The sequence below is a fragment of the Nomascus leucogenys genome, chromosome 19, assembly GCF_006542625.1.
Source record: "Nomascus leucogenys isolate Asia chromosome 19, Asia_NLE_v1, whole genome shotgun sequence".
In the NCBI taxonomy this organism is placed as follows: Eukaryota; Metazoa; Chordata; class Mammalia; order Primates; family Hylobatidae; genus Nomascus; species Nomascus leucogenys.
The window spans coordinates 64,974,434-64,995,277 of NC_044399.1; the positions used below are offsets into that span (position 1 = coordinate 64,974,434).

Consider the following 20,844-nt stretch of genomic DNA (forward strand, 5'->3'; position numbering starts at 1 on the left):
AAGTATTTATCTACTTAGCCTTGTCCTCTCTCTCCAGCATAGGTGCAGCTGACCCAATGGGTAGAGGTGGGGCGTAGACTGGCTATTAGGGGCACTACATGAACAAGGCATGCTTAAGGCACGTTTGAGGACAAGTTAGCTCTGAAGATGCATGACTCACCCCATGAGCTTGGTGCCAAGAAGCAGGAAGGGGAATTTTGGGGTTAGCATTCATCCTAAGCAGTTGGGCAGGATGTGGAGGCAGAGCCTGGCTGGACAGAGCCAGAGAAAGAACTGAAGGTGGGGCCTGGGGTAGGGAGTGGGAGGGTGGGAATCAGTCAGAGGGAAGGAAGGGCCCGCCATCCTCATGGGAGGGGAAGCCAGAAGGAGAATCCGGCCACTCGAGGGAACATCATCGGGGCTGCAAACATCCAGCAAACAGAAACAAACAACACAAACAAAAACAATGGAACACCTGTTTGTACTGGGAGAAATCCATGCGGGGAGAGAAAAAAAAGTGGTGTAAAACAAAAAACACTAACATCCAAGGAAAAGTTACAAAACCGGTCAGCCCGGGCAAAGGGGAAAGACATTTGGCCATAGAGCAATGTTGAGTGACCTTTAAAATAATCTAAACCAGAGGGTGCCATTCCCTGCCCACAAGTAACTCTGCCAGGCCACCCACCGAGAATGTTCCTAGAATGCCTTCAGAGCCTGGGGGAATCCATCTTCAAGGAGCACTTTTTAGAAATATCATTTATATGCCAAATACCATATGGCACTGAGTCCCCTTTCTAAGATGGGAAACTAGGATGAAGCCGATGAGTATCCAAAAAGGAAGCGGTCCCAGCCCGTCTCCCGCCTGTGGGTCCGTTTCCTCCTGGTCGGCCTCACCTGGCCCACCACTCTCAGACTCTGCTTCTCCAGTGAACTCCCTGTGCCCGCTTCTGCATCTCTCAGGTCCATCTGTGGCCTAGCAAGTGCACAGCCAGGACCGAGCATCCTCTGAGTTGAAGTCATCAACAGCAACCCCTGCATACCCAGGCTCAGGTGCCCCTCCTATGCTCTAAGACTACCTATGCCCCTGTCCCTTTGTCATTTCCTGGTTTTACAGTGAAAATACTTTTTTTTTTTTTTTTTTTTTTTGACACAGAGTCTCGCTCTGTCGCCCAGGCTGGAGTTCAGTGGTGCCATCTCGGCTCACTGCAACCTCCACCTCATGGGTTCAAGCAATTCTCCTGCCTCAGCCTCCTGAGTAGCTGGGACTATAGACATATACCACTGCACCCAGCTGATTTTTGTATTTTTAGTAGAGATGGGGTTTCACCATGTCGGCCAGGCTGGTCTCGAGCCCCTGACCTCAGGTGATCCGCCCGCCTCAGCCTCCCAAAGTGCTGGGATTACAAGTGTGAACCATCACGCCTGGCTGTGAAAATACTCTTTACTCATTAAACAAAACAAAACAAAAAAGCCTGGAAGCCTCTCGTGTAGGGGGTTGGTGTGGGTGTGGATGTGTGTTCATGTGCTGGTGGTGATGGTGTGTGAGGATGTGTGTCCATGTGTATGCATGTGTGTTTGGAGAAAGATTTGGGTTAGAAGATTCAGCTTCCCAAAGTCTCCAAAACTTTTCTGGCAGTGGTCATGGAGGAATGCCACGTCCTCTAACAGGAGACACAATGGTATGTGATTTCATGTTGCTTTTCTGGTGTTCTAAATTGCTGTTTGAGAAAAGTTAGAAACAAACAGCAAAGCTATTTCATGGTGCAATTCTCACTTCCAGAATCTGCCTCCCCCGATCATGCCCCTTTCAAGGAAGGGCCAGGTACTGTCTCCTCCCCTGCCACCCTGGGTATGCATAACCAAGTGCTGTCATATGGCCGGGCGCGGTGGCTCACGCCTGTAAACCTAGCACTTTGGGAGGCCGAGGTGGGCGGATCATGAGGTCAGGAGATCGAGACCATCCTGGCTAACATGGTGAAACTCCGTCTCTACTAAAAATACAAAAAATTAGCCGGGTGTGAAGGCGGGCGCCTCTACTCCCAGCTACTCAAGAGGCTGAGGCAGGAGAATGGTGTGAACCCAGGAGGCGGAGCTTGCAGTGAGCTGAGATCGCACCACTGCACTCTGAGACTCCGTCTCAAAATAAAAAAAACAAAAAAAAAACAAAAAAAAAGTGCTGTCATTATTTGTCAGGGCCTGTTTGCTCACTGGAACGTGAACTTTTTAAGGGCAGCAATCATGTCTTTTTATCTTTAAAAAGAGAAAGTTCTCAGTTAATGTTCTTCAAGCTAGCCATAAAATGAATTCCTGTCTTTTTCCTTCCCCTAAAATAATGGAAATTCAACCATGTGGCAAGCTGCAAAGGTCATCAGGCCCAGTGTGACCACCACCTCCATTCCTTCCCCGACTTGCACCCATTTTAGCAGCACGAAAAGAAAAAAAAAAAATTGGCTGCTATGACTATAAAGAAGAGAATGAGAAACACAGAAATTGTAAACTTCGAAATAGGATACAGCAGTCCCCCTTATCTGTGGTTTTACTTTCTGCAGTTTTAGTTACCTGTGGTCAACTGTGGTCCAAAAATAGGTGCATACAGTTCAATAAAATATTTTCAGGCTGGGCATGGTGGCTTATGCCTGTAATCCCAGCACTTTGGGAGGCTGAGGCAGGTGGATCACCTGAGGTCGGGAGTTCGAGACCAGCCTGACCAACATGGAGAAATCCCATCTCTACTAAAAATACAAAAAATTAGCCAAGCGTGGTGGCACATGCCTGTAATCCCAGCTACTCGGGAGGCTGAGGCAGGAGAACTGCTTGAACCTGGGAGGCGGAGGTTGCAGTGAGTCGAGATCACGCCACTGCACTCCAGCCTGGGTGACCAACCGAGACACTATCTCAAAAAAAAAAAAAAAAAAAAATTGAGAGACACCACATTCACATAATTTTATTACAGCATATGCTTATAATTCTATTTTATCACTAGTTATTGCTCATGTCCTACTGTGCCTAATTTATGAATTAAACTTTATCATAGGTATGTGTATATAAGAAAAAATAACAGCATGTATAGGGTTCGGGACCATCAGCTGTTTCAGACATGCGCTGGGGTTCTTGGCATGTATCCCCCACGGATATGGGGGGCCACTGTAACGACAAAGACAGAGGAAGGGGAAAACAGAGAGTTGGGGAACCTAAGACTCTTCACCCCGCCTTCGCAAGCTGCCACCTTCTGCTTGCTTGCGATGTTATGCTGGGGAAGACTGGACTTCGTGTGATAATCCAGGCAGCTGCGGATGACTGACTTGGTGCCAGCGCGATGCAGAAGCCAAATATGAATGCTTAGAAATGGGGGCAGGGGCGTGGGAAACGATGAAATCCAAGAGGCCTCCAGTGCGGCCAACCCAGACACCCCCTGCACCGCACACCAGCCCGCCCGGACGGCAGTGGCAAGCGCTTACCTGGTGCGCTCGGGCCCCGGCTGGAGGCCCAGGCCGGATGGAGAGAGCGCGGGGGCCGCGGGGCTGTCCAGGGGCTGCTCCGGCAGCGGCGAAGGCAGGGGCGCAGCCAGCTCGGCGGGCGGGGCGGGAGGCTGCATGGAGGGCGGGGCGCAGGACACTTTCCGACCGGCCGAGGAGCCTCTTCGAGCCACCCAGTTTGTGTCCATGACCCTCACGCCCATGCTGGCGAGGGACACAAAGACACCGCTTACCCACGCGTGACAGATGACAGGTGACAGGCTCCCTCCCCCACATTCAAGCAGGTCCGCGTTGGGAGAAGAGCAGCGCAGCTTTAGCACCCCGGGGGCCCGGGAAGCGATGCATTGGGGGCTGTGCTCCCAGCACCCTGGCTGCTCCCGGCGGCCAAGACACAGCCCTGGGCAGCCCAGTCCTGGCAAGAGCGGCCCCTCACTGAGGCAAGGAGCAGGGCACAGTCGGCAGCGCTGGCGGCCACAAGCTGTGCTTCAACCCTCTGCCAAAGCCAGCTCAGGATGATGGCCCGGCAAGCTCCCTGGGTGTAAACTGCCAGCCTTCCTCACAGCGGTGTGTGGCCTAACTGGGGGGGGGCAGGGACACTCACTCCTCCCAAGTGCAAGACGAGGTGGGAGGGGCAGCGAAGTGGGGAGCGTGGAACTGACAGCAGGAGACATCTAAATATGCATCCTTCTTTTTGTAACTTGAGAGTCTAGCCCCAGCTCCACCACTGCTGGGACCCTGGCCAAGTCACACCTCTGCAGGCCACTCCCGCTTGTCTACACAGCAGGGAAGGGGCTGCTTGTGCCTATGGTCCCTCTAGGCTCTGATTCTATTTTAATGATGGGCACACAGCTTCAAATAAGTCGGCCAAGCAACCAGACGCGGCGCATTCACCCTCTGGTGGAACTCACTACGATGCATAGGTGGCTCAGTTGAACAGACTGAGCATGGCCTCATAGCTACCAGAGGATACCATACCTTTGGATTTTCCTAAGGCTGCAGGGACAGAAACATACAGATATTAGTTTCAAAAAATCTAGGCCTTCCTTTGGACATAAAGGTTGTCTTTCTGTAAGGGGTCTCTCTCCATGGTCCAGCGTCTTGGGGTGGGATTTTTATTGTGCTATGAAATTACTACAATTTAGTTGGTCTCTCTAAAGTGACTCTCCTATTTGTGTAAGTGCAAGTCATACCCTACCATGCACACAGGTAGAGAGAGCAGCTGAAGAGCTGATATTGGTACGGCATGGGGAAGAAAGAGGCAGAAGGGAGAAAGAAATTGGTAAAAGTAGTCATCTGCTCACTTTTTTTTTTTAAAAAACATTTTACTTATTTATGGCCGGGCACAGTGGCTCACACCTGTAATCCCAGCACTTTGGGAGGCCAAGGCTGGTGGATCACGAGGTCAGGAGATCTAGACCACCCTGGCTAACATGGTGAAACCCCATCTCTACTAAAAATACAAAAAATTAGTCGGGAGTGGTGGCAGGCACCTGTAGTCCCTGCTATTCGGGAGGCTGAGGCAGGAGAATGGCGTGAACCCGGGAGGCGGAGCTTGCAGTGAGCTGAGATCGCGACACTGCACTCCAGCCTGGGCAACAGAGCAAGACTCCATCTCAAAAAAAAAAAAAAAAATTATTTATTTATTTATTTATTTGAGACAGAGTTTCGCCCTTGTCACCCAGGCTGGAGTGCAATGACGCCATCTCCACTCACTGCAACCTCTGCCTCCTGGGTTCAAGCGATTCTCCTGCCTCAGCCTCCCGAGTAGCTGGGATTACAGGCACCCGCCACCACGCCCAGCTAATTTTTGTATTTTTAGTAGAGACGGGGTTTCACCATCTTGGCCAGGCTGGTCTCAAACTCCTGACCTCAGGTAATCCACTCGCCTCGGCCTCCCAAAGTGCTGGGATTACAGGCGTGAGCCACCGCGCCTGGCCTTATCCACTCACTTCTAAGTTACATAGACTAGAAGGTGGTTAGTTCCCTTTCCTCTGATCTAGGAGGTACCACTGCTGTCATCTCAGCCAAGGTTTCATTGACTCTAAGGTAAGGGCTCACATTTCTAGCATTAAGGGAGAAACATTCATTCATTCACGGAGAAAACATATACTTATACTCCCAACCAGCATTTGTCTCTATCATGTATCTGCACAGAGATAGGTGTATGGGGAATATAATGTGCTCACTCTCACCTCCCCCCTGCCAAATGGTCACCTACACTAGTCAGAAGCACAAAACTATTACACCATGAAATCCTGCTCACCTAGTAAGGTCATATTTACCTTGTAGAGGTACAGCAAGATTTAATAACAGAAAAAGTTCAAGTATGGAGATTTGGTTGCAGAAGGTGGGATGGTGGGATTTAGGTGTTTTAAGGAAATATGGGGAGTGATGCTGAAACCGAGCACACACTGGGATGGGACGGCTTCCTGATCCTCTTCCTTCCTAGGACTACCAGAGGCCTTCTCATGTCTAGTACCATTGCTGGTATTTCTCATCTCCGCTGGGTGGCTTCAAGGGATGGAGGGAAAGGGAAGGGATGTCTCTTTCCTGGACCCAATAGTTTCCAAAGTCATCTGGGGTCTGAGAACCTTCTACCGATAAACAAACACTTCCTATAGGATATCCAGAAATGCTTTTGGAGGCCACTTGAAACTCTGGGACAAAGTCTGGTTACATCCCCTGGTATTTAAAGCGGGCTGCCGAGGATCATCAAACTGTGGTCTGCCAGCTTCAGAATGTATCAGGATGAAAAGAACAAAGAGCTTAACATTCCTCTTGGGGAACGGAACTGATACCACTTAGTTGCAATGGTTGGTGAGGATTGCAGGCATGTGAGATGTTTCACATGGTGACCAGCACAAGGAGTCCTAAAAATCTAAGTCCTACCCCATGTTCTCTTCCTTGCCCCTTTCTCTTCTACTTGAAAAAGGCTTTCTCACCTGGCGAGAAGGTCTGGGCCAAAGCTGGTGGGGGATGCCTTCTATTTCCCCAGCAGTACCTTCCAGCATCAGGAATCTCAGACACCAGCCTCCTTGGTGATATTCTGGTTTACCAAGGGAAGGTGTCAGCTTGGGCATGGGGTAGGTACTGGGCGAGACTTGCTAAATAACACTGGCAAACTTCGGCAACTGAGAAATATGGGTTCAACGTGCTACTTCTCCTCTTGTAAAGAGGCTACAGTGCCATACGCAATCACGACTTTCCCAGCCGAAATGACTTTCTCATAAGAGGGAGCATCACATGTTCCACTGTGAATTCACATCAAATGTTCACTGACATTTTCAAACAGTAATATAAATCTTTACACAGTAAATCAATCACAGAGGCAGCAGCAATGCTCTTGGAAGCCTAAAAGTGCATTTACCTTCCAAAGCAAAATGGTATATGTAAATGTTCAAATGTCTAGATAAAACTCAACCTGAAGACAGAAATAATAAAATTGCTCAGTATGCTGCCAAGAAGGGGAATCTATTCACAGATGGGGGATCCAACTAGAAGGTTATATCAGCAGTTCACAAGCTTCTGTTCATTGTTTTATTGCATAAAGAAACAGTAGCCGGAATCAAGGCACCGCTGCTGTTTCTTAAGAAAGGAGCAATACAGAAGTGGAATTAATAAAACATATCTGACTCCAGCAGACATCCCTGCAGGGATACCTAAGGACAATCTAAATGGCAAAGATTTCCCAGGCTTCTGCTGAAAACTGAGAACAATTTGGCTTTTAGATCCCTTTATAGTTGAATCAAGGTGAAAGCAAGAAGCCAGAGGCCAGCAAGAATCTCTCTGAAGCAAAGGGCTTAGAAATCAATAAGCAGGAGGTAGGGAGCCTACAGAATCTGGGGAGTGGAACCTGAGGTGATTCTCTCCACTGCTTCTTTTTTCTTTTCCTTTTTCTCTTCTCTTTTTTCTTTTTCTTTTCTTCTCTCTTTTTTTGTGAGACAGGGTCTTGCTCTGTCACCCAGGCTGGAGTGCAGTGGCATGATCATGGCTCACTGCAGCCCCAACTTCTTGGGTTCAAGTGATCTTCTCATCTCAGCCTCCTGAGTAGCTTGGACTACAGGCACATGCCACCACAGCTGTCTAATTTTCATAATTTTTTTAGAGATGAGTTTCGCCATGTTACCCAGGCTGGACCACTGCTGTCTCTCAGAGTAAGAAGACAAGGGGCAGGGAATCCAGAGTTGACACTGCTCATCATTGAGATGCACAGGATGGGAGTTAGGTGACAAGTCCTCACTTTGGCAAGGTAGACCCACTGAAGAACAATCTTCCCTGCCTGCCAGCATCTTATATTTGCATAGGATTTATCATAATGCACACATGGGTATTGTTCATGAGACGGTATCATGGAATAGGTTCTGGAATGACCCAGGCCTCTAGTCCCAGTTAACCATTCACTAACTCAGTAGAGCTCTCTCTTCATCCATAGAATGGAGCTAATACCTCCCTTCCTGTTTCTGGCATTTCCATGAAGATAGTTTATCAATTATTGAGTGATAAGATATATTTAGCATGCCCTTGCACCATGACCTGGTGGCAGAAGCTGAGTGGTCATACAGTGGGTTGTAGTAGGGTCTAGCTAGCTAAGCCAGTGGTGTTTTATGATGTGGGTAAGCTGGAGATTCAGAGAATCAGATGACATCTTGATGGAGGGAATATAAAGGCCTAGTATCTGGCTTGTGTTTTTGGGGTATAACGTGGTGACTCCACACCCTCTCCAGCTCAGGACAGTAGGGCTTTGAAAGCAGAGAATCTGGGTATGAATCCTAGATTTTCCAATGACTAACTCTATAATATGGAGGAGTTCTATCTGATTATCCTCCGTTCATCCTTTGTAAAATGGAATAACATGCTTCTCTTCCTTCGATTTGTTGTAAGGAGCCAGTGAAACTGTAGGCATAAAGTGCTTAGCTCTTACTAAGAAATCAGTAAGATGTTGTGTCAATGATAATGCTTTGTGCTTATAGGTGCCAAGCGCATTATGACTTGTTTTTAAAAATCTCCTCAGAGAAAGAGAATGAACACAAGTCTAAAATATGTTGATAAAGGGGGGAAAAGGCTACTCTACTGAGGAATCAGGCACAGCATGATAGAGATGCTAGGGAGACCCCATCTGGCTCATGTCACCTGGGTTTATCGGGTTTCCCATCAGATTTCTTCCCTTCCTAACAGGGACCCTAAACATCAAAAGATTTTGGGGTGAGTTCTCTGATAGAAATAGAGCAGGGAGGCCGGGTGCAGTGGCTCACACCTGTAATCCCAACACTTTGGGAGGCCGAGGTGGGTGGATCACGAGGTCAGGAGATCAAGACCACCCTGGCTAACATGGTGAAACCCCGTCTCTACTGAAAATACAAACAATTAGCCAGGCGTGGTGGCGGGTACCTGTAATTCCAGCTACTCAGGAGGCGGAGGCAGGAGAATGGCGTGAACCCGGGAGGCGGAGCTTGCAGTGAGCTGAGATGGCGCCACTGCACTCCAGCCTGAGCAACAGTGAGACTCTGTATCCAAAAGAAAAAAAACAAAAAAGAAAAAGAAAAAGAAATAGAACAGGGAACAAAAAATGGGAACTGGAAAAAAATGGGGACTGGAGGTTATTATCGGTCCCGTTTCCCTAGGTCTCTTAGTCTCGCAGGGCTCTGCTGAGTTGGATGACCCAACTTGGGTTTCAGAATAGGGGATGCTAACAGCCTACTTAGATGATTCCAAGCTTAGGGAACAAACAAATAAAGAGGGGATGCCTGCAAACCCTTCTAAGTCTTACTGCCCAACCCAGGTCATTGGGGCAGTAAAGGAGTCAGGAGTCAGAAGGGTCATCTTGTCTGAAAGGTTCTTTGGAAAACAAAATACACTAGGGCACAGGAGGCTCAGCCTGGAATGGTCACAGCATTTCCTGCTTACACAGGGTGTTCCATGTCCTGGGGAGCCTCCTGCAACCGTCAGCTGTCCTTGGCTGCTAGGATATTTTCTGCTTTGTCACTAAGCCCTTGGTGTTTGTATATTTCATGCTTGTAGAATTAGCTCAATTGCTCATGGTAAGGTGGAGACAGATAAAAACATTCAAGCACCTAGGTGGCAAGGAAAGGGCTTGATCAGGACGCCTCGTCAGTGGGAAAGTGGGCCCCGCCACGTTGCCACCTTAAAAACATGAGGATGTCACTCAAAAATCTGATTCCTGTACTAAGAACAGCTAACATTTACCATGTGCTGAGCTTTATTCTAAACACCTTGTCAGCAATATTTCATTCAATGCTCAGAATGATTCAAGTCAGTGCTTACCATGATTTCCCCATTTTGCATATGAAGCAACTGAGGCATTCAGAGTTAAGTAGCCAGGATTTGAACTCAGAGGGAGCCTGCTTCCAATGCTCAGACTCTGCATGCAGGGCTATTTACAGGGTTATTATTTTCACACAGTGTAAGCAGGGAGAAGTAGAAAGAGAAGAACTATAAATGGCTCCTTGATGCTAGAGATGAAGTGGCACGCTTCTTTTAAAGTCTGCAACCTGGTAGACCACGCAGGGAAAGGATTAGGCCCAGGACCAGTGGAACGACGGCTCAGGGTTCAAGAGGGAAGCAATGAAGCGATGTGTTGGTGAGGAGGTGCTCAGTGGCCAACTAGAGCAGCTAGGGGTAAACCGGTAGAAGATGTTGTCTGCTCACTTCTAAACCCCCTGAACTTAGAAAATGGGTCATTCCTTTTACTCCAAGTGAGAAGGTCACTGGTATTGTGATGGGGCAAACAAGGAAACCATGTGAGAAAAATGCCTTCCCAGCCACTCCATGATGGCAGGGTTCAGAATAAGCCTGTCTTTGCTGAGGAATTGCGGCAGGAGGGGAGCGTGGACAAATTCAGTTCCAGACATTGCAACCACAGTGTACAATATTCTATTGTGTATCTGTCCACTAAAAGTTATGGGCCGTGCTATTTGGGAGGCTGAGGTGGGAGGATCATTGAGCCCAGGAGTTTGAGACCAGCCTGGGCAACAGAGCAAGACTCTATCTCACGAAAAAAAAAAAGAGTTGTGGATCAGGATCTTCTGGTCCACACCCCCAAGTCTAACCCTGGCCAGTGTCCAGTCATTGACACACCCTAGATGGAGACCTTACAAAAATTAAAGAGAAACAAAGACCTTCCCCAGCAAAAAAAAAAAAAAAAAAAAAAGGGGGGGGGTGGAGAGGGAGGAGAAGGAAGAAGAGGGAAAAATAAAAAAGGAGAAAAAGAAGCCAAAATATAAAATTTGGAAGATCCCAGCTCCAAGAAGAATAGGCATCTATAGGTAGAATACACTTATCACCAGGCAGAATTTTGCTGTGGACCATTCTAGCTGAGTTGTCTGGGGTTAGCAGAACAGACCTCTGAAGATCAGACATCTGCAGTGCTGTTTCTGACTCCTGGTCAGGAAGAATCCTAGCCAAAGGAGGTGTCAGCCAATACATGGCTGTGAAGTGTTTAAGTCTATAGAGATTTGGAAGGTTTTGGTTTTTGTTCTAGAGATCAGTTACATTTGGCAAAGGCCAGCCAAGAAAGAGGGGGCAGGGAAACCTGGTAGCTTCGCAAATATCCACAGAAGTTTCCCAAACACCCATTGTAGGCGTGCACATTCAGGGACTGTAAGATGAACTGTGGCAGAGAACCACAGGGTCAGCAGATGGTGTCCTGGACAGCAGAGGTGAGTGAAAAGGGGACCCAAAGCTCCTAAGACTTAGCCTGGCCTACACGCACCCAGTGAGGCTTAAATTCAGTATTTTCCAGCTTTTCTAGGAGTAACTCCTCTCTTCAGTAAGTAGCAAAAAAGTACCTTAACCTCTCCAGTACACATAAAGGCCACGTCCTCTGACAACATTTCAGACTTGGTCCCAGCATCCAACAAGGTCTAAGTGCGGGGGAGGAGGCTGATAAGGGGTCTGGACCAAAAACATCCCTCTCCATGCAGACAACCCTAAACCAAAATAGGAATCACATTTTCCATCCATACGCAGATGACTTTCTAGGTAAGTTTGTCTTATCATAGATTCACGCTCTGAAGTAAAATTACTGCATCACTTAACCAAGACATAATCTCTTTCAGGGATTTTTTTTTTTTTTTTTGAGACAGCCTGTCACTATGTCATCCATGCTGGAGTGCAGTGACACTATCATAGCTCTCTGCAGCCTCCACCTCCCAGGCTCAAGGGGTTCACCTGTCTCAGCCTTCTGACTAAGCTGGGACTATAGGTGCATGCCACCATGCCTCACTAATTTTTAAAAATTGTTTGTATAGATGATGTCTTGCTATGTTGCTCAGATTGGTCTTGAACTCCTGGCTTCAAGCAATCCTCCTGCCTCAGCCTCCCACAGTGCTGGGATTACAGGTGTGAGTCACTGCACCTGGCCTCAGGGATTTTAATATGCTGTTCATCCCTCCACTGCAGGATCTACAGAGGACATCCACGTCTGCAATTGCAAAAACAAGTCCCTTGGGGCACTGGTTCAGTTTATGTTTTGTGATGTACTAAATTTGAGAAATGATGTATGCTACAGCCCCCTGTGGAGGTCTGTGGCTTGTAACAGCATGTTAAAGACTCTAAGAAGTCAGGCCGGGCGCGGTGACTCACGCTTGTAATCCCAGCACTTTGGGAGGCCGAGGCGGGCGGATCACGAGGTCAGGAGATCAAGACCATGGTGAAACCCCGTCTCTATTAAAAATACAAAAAATTAGCCGGGCGTGGTGGCGGGCGCCTGTAGTCCCAGCTACTCGGAGAGGCTGAGGAAGGAGAATGGCGTGAACCCGGGAGGCGGAGCTTGCAATGAGCCAAGATTGCGCCACTGCACTCCAGCCTGGGCGACAGAGCGAGACTCCGTCTCAAAAAAAAAAAAAAAAAAAAAAGACTCTAAGAAGTCATACACTAAAGAAACTGGTTTCAATGTGTTGATCATGTGCTTCAGGAACTTATTAGACATCAGAGTCCACCCTCCTTCCCACTCACAATATAACCAACTACCAGTGGAAACTGGTATACCATAGGGTACAGTTCGAATTATTCTAGAACTCTCTCAATCAAGTGTGCCTTCTCCAAATTACTGAACTTCTAGATTAAAGTCCACATGGGTGGGACAAGCCCTTTGCAGTGCAGCTCTCAAGCAAAGGCTGAGAATGGGTCACCCACTAAACAGAGCTCAAGGGAGGCTGCTGGCCCTGATGTAAATATCCCATAGACCATTTGGGTTGCTGTCAACTGGCTCTGGTAGAGAACCCCTGAAGATCAGACCACGGTGGAGCCAAGTGTAATGGCAGTAGGTGCGTCGGGTTTCAGGCCTGCAAAGAGGAGCTGTATGTTGGTCTTCTGAGAATCAAGGCCTGAGGTAGCTGGATCTCCATGGCAAATCGCCGGCCCATCAGGATCTAAGGAGATTTTGATGGGGTCTGTGGGGCAGCTTCACAGATGCTGTCAGGGCCTTGCCATTCGTGGGTTTCAGGCTACGAGAGACTAGAACTAAGTAGGGGCAACAGAACAGGTGGACAAGCCAGCAGGGCAAGTGCAGGGAGCAGGGGCCAGAGCCAGAAGGAAGAAAAGAGGCAGTAGGGAGGAAGGTACTGAGGAAACACAGAGGTAGGGTGTGGGCAGTGGTCTACTGAAGTCTCAGATGGGCATCTTGCAGGGCGTGGAGACAGAAAGGAGAGAAGGGGAAGATGGCAGCTATCTGACAGCTATCGGGAAGGGAGGGACATGATGCTAGGAAGGAGGTCACATTACCCATGTTGCTTCTATTCTGTTTTTGTGAGACGGAGTCTCACTCTGTCGCCCAGGCTGGACTGCAGGGGCGTGATCTTGGCTCACTGCAACCTCCTCTGCCTCCTGGGTTCAAGCAATTCTCTTGCCCTAGCCTCCCGAGTAACTGGGATTACAGGCGTCTGCCACCACACCCAGCTAATTTCTTTGGTATTTTTAGTAGAGATAAGGTTTCACCACGTTGGCCAGACTGGTCTAGAACTCCTGACCTCAAGTGATCCACCCACCTTGGCCTCCCAAAGTGCAGGGATTACAGGCGTGAGCCACTGTGCCTGGCCTGTCACTTCTATTCTTGCCTCTGGGCTTCTCCACAGGTCCCTCAACAGTCCTGGCCCAGCTTGTCCAGGCTCAGTTGGGGATGCAGCCAGTGGATGCATCTGACAAATGCTTGGAGTCCAAAGCCCAATGCTAGTGGGTGCTCCCTGACCAACCAGCAAGAGTGTAGACACTTTGGCAAACTCTTCTGAAGGCAGTAGAAAAAAAAATTGATTTGACCAGGAAGTCTGGCACTGTCAGAGAAATAGAAGGGACCGTAGAGTTATTTTCATTTATTATTTAGGACTAATGACCTAAGACACAAATTTCACTATTCTACAAAACAATAAAACAACTCAAACAAAAAAGACACTAAAAACATAATCTGTACCAGAAACTTTCTAAGAAGGAGCTTAAAAATTACAGAAAACAATAGTGTGATTTATTTAATACTTTGTTGCTCAGAGTGTTGGCGGAGTTAGGACACCCTATATATCACACCAATACTCAATGGCTTAAGTTTTGATAAATTTAAAAAAAAATGTAGCATTGCCAAATTCTTTATTCAGAGTGGCAAAATTATTCAGTGGTTCCCAACCCCAGCACATTAGAATCACAAACTTATCGCAGGCCAGGCCATTTAAATCAGACGAGGAGATTTGGGACAGGTGATGGGGTTGAAGGATTTTCTTTTCTTTTTTTTTTTTTAAGCTTGTTCTGGCTCTTTATTATGTAACAAACTACCCTAAAACTTAGCATGGTTATGTGGGTCACCAATCTAGAGTTCTGGCAGGGCTTGGCAAGGCCGGCCTGTCTGCACACACAGCACTGGCGCAAGGCCGGCCTGTCTGCACACACAGCACTGGCGCAAGGCCGGCCTGTCTGCACACACAGCACTGGCGCAAGGCCGGCCTGTCTGCACACACAGCACTGGTGCAAGGCCGGCCTGTCTGCACACACCGCATTGGTGCAAGGCTGGCCTGTCTGCACACACAGCATCGGCAGAGGTGGTCTGACTTGGGCTGAAGACTCCAGAATGACTCCTTCTCAGAGCTTGGAGTTGTGCTGGCTGTCAGGACAGTGCTCAGCTGGGCTTGAGGGCTGAGGACTTCCATTTCTCTCCAAGGAGCTGCTTGGATTTCCATGTAGGATGGTACTGGGCTCCAAGAGTGACTGTCCCCAGAGACCCAGGAAGAATCTATAAGGCTTCTTCTGACCTGGCCTCAGAAGTCCCAGAACATCACCTCTGCCACATCCTACTAGGTCAAGTAACTCACTAGAGCAACTCAGACTCGAAGGGAGGGCAATCAGATTCCAACACTCCCTGGGAAGACAATCAAAGTTATCTGCTGCCATCTTTACCAAAGCTCTTGGTGTGGAGCTGCAGTGGATGATTGCATTGGCTTCCTGTGGCTGCTGTCACGAGTACCAACCACAAGGTTGGTAAACAACAGAAATTTCTTTCTTTTTTTTTTTTTTTTTTTGAGAGGGCGTTTCACTCCTGCTGCCCAGGCTGGAGTGCAATGGCACTATCTCGGCTCACTGCAACCTCCGCCTCCCTGGGTTCAAGCAATTCTCCTGCCTCAGCCTCCCAAGTAGCTGGGATTACAGGCATGCACCACGATGCCTGGCTAATTTTGTATTTTTAGTAGAGACAGGGTTTCTCCATGTTGGTCAGGCTGGTCTTGAACTCTCAGCCTCAGGTGATCCACCCACCTCGGCCACCCAAAGTGCTGGGTTTACAGGCATGAGCCATCATGCCTGGCCCAGAAATTGATTTTCTAAATAAATTAGAATTGGTATTACCAGGTGAAAATCAAGGAGGGAGCAAGGCTTTGCTCTCTCTTCTAGCTTCTGGTGGCTGTTGGCAATCTCTGGCTTGTGGCCATCTCTTCAAATTTCTCTGTTCCATCTTCACATTTCCTCTGTGCGTGTAGTCAAATCTCTCTCTGCCTCCCTCCTAATAAGGATGCACATGATGTCATGTAGAGCCTACCTTGATAATCCAAAATAATCAATCTCCTTATTTCAAGATCCTTATTTTAATCACATATTCAAAGACCTTTTTCCAAAATAAGGAAATATGGATCGTTTCCAGGGCTTTAGATCTATTTTTCTTTGGTGGATGGGCATTATTTTACCTACCACAATGATGAAAAATGTATATGTAAGCTCCTGAACTGGACTCCGAGCCCTGCTAAAGAAACCCAGCTTCCTGCATCATTTCAAATCAGAAAGGCATCAGGACTAAAGCCCAGAGTTGTGAGGGAAGTAAGAAGCTTTGTATGACATCTAGGACATAACAGCCATCAGCCTAGGAAAGTGTCACTGACATAGATCGGTAACTTACCATTTCTTTGCAATTTTACCCAGTTTTTCTGCCCCCCAACTTTCTTCTTTTTAAATAAGTATCTGCTTTATTGATATATAATTCATATAGATATTTTTTTTTTAACTTGGCCAAAAACCTCCAATAACATGAGCTTTAATTTGTCAGGGTTTCAATGAGCAGCGTGAAGACTTTAAAATGCATGTCATAGATTTCAAATGATCAGAAATGGGGCCAGTATAGAGAACTGCCCTAATGTTACTAAGATAACATAGGGACTCAAGAGATGCAAATTTCTTTCCTCTCCCCAAAAACACCCACTCTTTAAGGTCAGATAAGAACTGATCTTCTACAATTCACCACAATTCCTTAAAACGTACGCACAGATGCTCTACCTCAGACAACTCAGGGAGAGCCACCCTAAACCAGTAAGACCTTCGTTGACTTTAACTTTTTTTTTTTGGAGACAGAGTTTTGCTCTTGTTGCCCAGGCTGTCACGCAATGGCGCGATCTTGGCTCACCGCAACCTCCATCTCCCGGGTTCAAGCGATTTTCCTGCCTCAGCCTTCCAAGTAGCTGGGATTACAGGCATGCGCCATCATACCGGGCTAATTTTGTATTTTTAGTAGAGACAGGATTTCTGCATTTTGGTCAGGCTGGTCTCGAACTCCCGAGCTCAGGTGATCCACCCGCCTCGGCCTCCCAAAGTGCTGGGATTACAGGTCTAAGCCACCAGGCCTGGCCTGAATTTAACATTTAATACACATTTTGAAACATTTATTTTACGTACAACAATAAATTATGTAATAAATTTCCTATACTCTTAAAGTAGATGGTGGCAGTTTCAACTTTAAATAAGAATAGTATACAGAGTGGACATATCATTTAGAAAATTCTTAAGCAGGAGGGCTTTATCAGAGATAAGGTATCTGCTTAAGATATTGCTGAAGCTTCTGCATCTGCCTGCAGATAGTGGGCCAGCAAACTCTGAGTACTCCAATGCATCTGCAGTGGTAACTCTCTCTCAGAGGCCATTTGGAGTGTGCCCAGGAGGCACTGGAATCAAACCAGATCTGGCAGAGAGGATGGAGGAGGGATGGAGGGGCACACTTTGGAGGTAGAAACACCTGGGATGGAATATCAGGAGTGCTGTATCACCCAACCAGGACCAGAATTTACCCTCAAGAGCATCCCTTCAGCTTACAGAGATTTCGCAAAGGAAATGAGTTAATAAGATTTAAAAACAAGTTCCAATGCTCTGTCTAGTTTTCTCTGTCTCCGACTCTCAGATTCTAAGTATGTTCCTTTTTATAGATTAAAGAAATTTTTTCTGAGGCCAGGCACAGTGGCTCACACCTGTAATCCCAGTACTTTGGGAGACCAAGGCGGGAGGAACACTTGAGGTCAGGAGTTCGAGACCAGCCTGGCCAACATGGCAAAACCCCATCTCTACTAAAAATACAAAAATTAGCCAGGTATCGCTTCTCGGCCTTTTGGCTAAGATCAAGTGTAAAAATTAGCCAGGCATGGTGGCTCCCGCCTGTAATCCCAGCTACTTGGGAGGCTAAGGCATGAGAATTATTACTTGAAACCAGGATGTGGAGGTTGCAGTGAGCCAAGATTGCACCACTACACTCCAGCCTGGGCAACAGAGCGAGACTCTCTTTTACTTTTTTTTTTTTTTTTTGAGATGGAGTCTTGCTCTGTCACCCAGGCTGGAGTGCAATGGCACGATCTCGGCTCACTGCAACCTCCACCTCCCAGGTTCAAGTGATTCTCCTGCCTCAGCTCCCTGAGTAGCTGGGATTACAAGTGCGTGCCACCACGCCCAGCTAATTTTTGTATTTTTAGTAGAGACGGGGTTTCACCATGTTGGTCAGGCTGGTCTTGAACACCTGACCTTGTGATCCACCCACCTCAGCCTCCCAGTGCTGGGATTACAGGCGTGAGCCACCGCGCCCAGCCAAGACTCTGTCTTAAAACAAAACAAAACAAAAAAAAGAAAGACATTTTTTCATACTCATTTGAATTTCTAAGAAGTTCCTTTTTTTTTTCTTTCTCCACTAAGTGGAGAACAATAAACACCAGCATAGCGCACACAAACAACTCCCATCTGCCACATACAAATTGTCTCTGATAGGTGAAGTAACAAAGAAGAGATATTGGCCATTGTGAAGGCCTTACCATCATCCCAGGAAACAAGCCTAGGGCTCCTCCGCCAACTTTAGTTCTCCAATACCAACTCCCATTCAGAAAGAAGCGGGGTGAAAAGTAAGATTCATACATCTCTAACAGTTCTTGGATTTTCAACCTTCCCTCCTGTGCCGCTTTAGGCCATGGGCCTTTCAAGCATATCCTTCTGGCTGCCCAGTGGTCCGTCAGGAAAGGGGAAGGTTCTAGCTAGGTTACTTCCTATTGTCTGCATTTCCGATACTCCCATTCAATGCTTTATGCTCTCATCTATCCTAAAGGAGCACTTGCTACATTTTATTTTACAGTAGTAATTTTTAATTTCTAACCAAAGTTTACTGAACTGATGTGCCTGACCAACCAACATGATCCCCACCTGTAAGAGGTATTCATGGATGCCTGCAGCTTGCTGAACACACTCAATAGTCCATGTCCTCTGGTTGCCATGGCTGAGCTGGTGCTCACTGTGAGTCAGCTGTGCTTGTTATGAAACCTGTTTAGGCCCATCTTACTTGCTATGGGAATCATTATGTAGTTCAATATTATATAAACTAATTTAACACGATTGTGGACAGGGTTGTTGCTATGCAAACTAAATTGAATGTACTTACAAGCCTCTTAATAACTGCATTGAAGTAGTTATGGATGTTAATAATAAAAGATACGAAAACATCTTAAAAACCTAGAAGGATTTTACACTCAGGCTGTTTCAGGTTTTAGGCTGAAACTGGGAATGTTAAACTGTACATTAAAGGTATTGTTTGTGCCAGGATGCTTCTGAAGAATGCAATGAGCCGATTTATAATCAAAGTAAAGCCACTACAAATTCTGGAATTGATCTACATGTATACATTTTGATTCCAAATAAAGTGCATATGTATTTTTTTTAATTCCCCTCAGTGACTACTTTTTCTTTCTTTTGATGAGAACTAATTAATACTGATCACAACTCTGTCAGCTAAGAAGGCTACACTGACTTCTGGTTTAAAGGGCGGCAAGCCAAAGAAACTCATCCCAGACACAGCAGATACAGTTTAATTGCTACGAGTCACCTAAACTGCTGAGAGTCAGTGCAGCCTTCCCGTAATTGTATTTTTCTTATGTGTCACCCATCCACCTCCACCACCTCCCCTAATCCCCATTGCTGAGAAAGAGACACCAGTTCATACCCATCCTTTTTGTAAAACTCCAGCATCATATTATCCGTGGCGACGCTGAGGGGCCGGCGGGCCTGCTCGGGCTGGCGCCGGTCAGCAGGGTCAATGTCTGGGGAGGGCATTGAGCTGTAGTTGGCATTATGGTTCACGTGTACTGGACTCCCATAATTGCCAGTAATGTTGAACTCTATCTCTGCAGGGAAGAAAGAATTGGCACATGTGAACTGTTGGTCTGCCACACCCTTTCTGGGCAGGAGAGGAATGAGTCCAGACACCCACTCCCTCGTATGTCATCCCTAGAAAATTTCATCCCACGGTTCCACATATTAATTCACTTTATTAATATAATGTATCACATTAACAGGCCAAAAAAGGGAACACATGTGATCACCTATATAGGCATTTAATAAAGCAATGTCAATTTGTGAAAAAAAAAAAAAAACTTTGTAAAAACAGAAACAGATGGATACTTTCTGAAATATATGAAATCATCTTTCTAAAACCTCATGCTTAAGACTGAAAGCCGACGGCTGTCCTAATCAAATCAGGAGAAATGGCAATACTCACTATCACCACCATTACTTAACACCATTTGAGAAATGCTAGCCAATGGAATTAGTCAAGAAAATAAAATAAGAGGCAATATTAATATTTATAGATGATGACACTGCCTTTCTGGAAAACCATAGAGAATAAATTCAAGATATTAGAAATAGAGATTTCATTAAAGTTGGTTTTTGGCTGTCAAAGAGATACACAGAAGTACTCATTCCATCCTTTCCTAGTCACTGAGAATAAATTAGCTCTGCACAGTTCTGTCTGTCTGCAGTGGTAATGAATTAGCTCAGCCGCAGAATCTATAGGATTACTGCCTTGACTCCTACCTCCTTTATTTCTTTATCTTGATTTCCCACACCCACCCAACTCTGTTATCAACGCAACTCTTAGGGAGTCAGCAGTTCAGAACTTAAAACACATGAAGCAAAAGAAAGACAATCAAACTTCTTCAATGTTAGAACAGCATTAATTGATTACCTCTAATGGGCAGTGCACAGAATTACTAACCTACCCTCACATGCCTTAACAGCTGTTGCAGCACAGCAAAAAGCATTCCCTTAATGTCTACCAAACATAAGGTACAGTACCAATTATTATGTTTTTAAGCAGACGCTGAATTTAGTGTAACAACTGCTATCTCTTCAAAGCTCTCACCATTGACAGTCATCTACTTATGGAGTGAGGCTTCTGTGGCTCAGAACATCTCTGAAACTCCCTCTTAGGAAGCTGCCTTCAGAGCCTAATTTTGAAGCAGGCATTAAAAAAAAAGAATCTCATTGCCTTTGAGATTGAGCCCCACCTTCACAAGCTGAGGGACAACTCAAAGGACACAACCTAGGGTGGCAAAATCCAGGTGATCTGTAAGTCCTGAATAAAAGTCCCCATCCACCTCAGGAACCTGTCTCCCTCTCTGCATCTACGTGGGGCAGAGGATCTTTCCTTCCTGCACAAGCATTCTAAGATTTGCAGATTTGAAGAAACCATGGTATGGATATTAGACCAGTAAAATCCACGGACATGGTTAGTACAGACAATGGACACCTTCAGGCCAGAGTGTCCCTTGAAATAGAGATTACAGGCCGGGCGCAGTGACTCAAGCCTGTAATCCCAGCACTTTGGGAG

The 20,844-nt window shown here is 46.7% G+C and overlaps 1 protein-coding gene across 7 annotated transcripts in view; it reads right to left on the minus strand.

The window, feature by feature from the left end:
• Positions 1 to 20,844, minus strand: part of ARHGAP44 (Rho GTPase activating protein 44) — a 203,878-nt gene that overhangs the window by 14,735 nt on the left and 168,299 nt on the right. For 3 of the 7 annotated variants that reach the window (XM_030800195.1, XM_030800197.1, XM_030800199.1), the window contains exons 16-18: positions 19,177 to 19,357; positions 4,431 to 4,448; positions 3,438 to 3,659 (exon numbers count right to left, since the gene is read on the minus strand). In XM_030800195.1, the coding sequence (XP_030656055.1) occupies positions 3,438 to 3,659; positions 4,431 to 4,448; positions 19,177 to 19,357 (421 nt within the window). The remainder of the gene's footprint in view (positions 1 to 3,437; positions 3,660 to 4,430; positions 4,449 to 19,176; positions 19,358 to 20,844) is intronic. The other 4 variants (XM_030800201.1, XM_030800196.1, XM_030800198.1 and 1 more) reach the window with 2 other exon arrangements.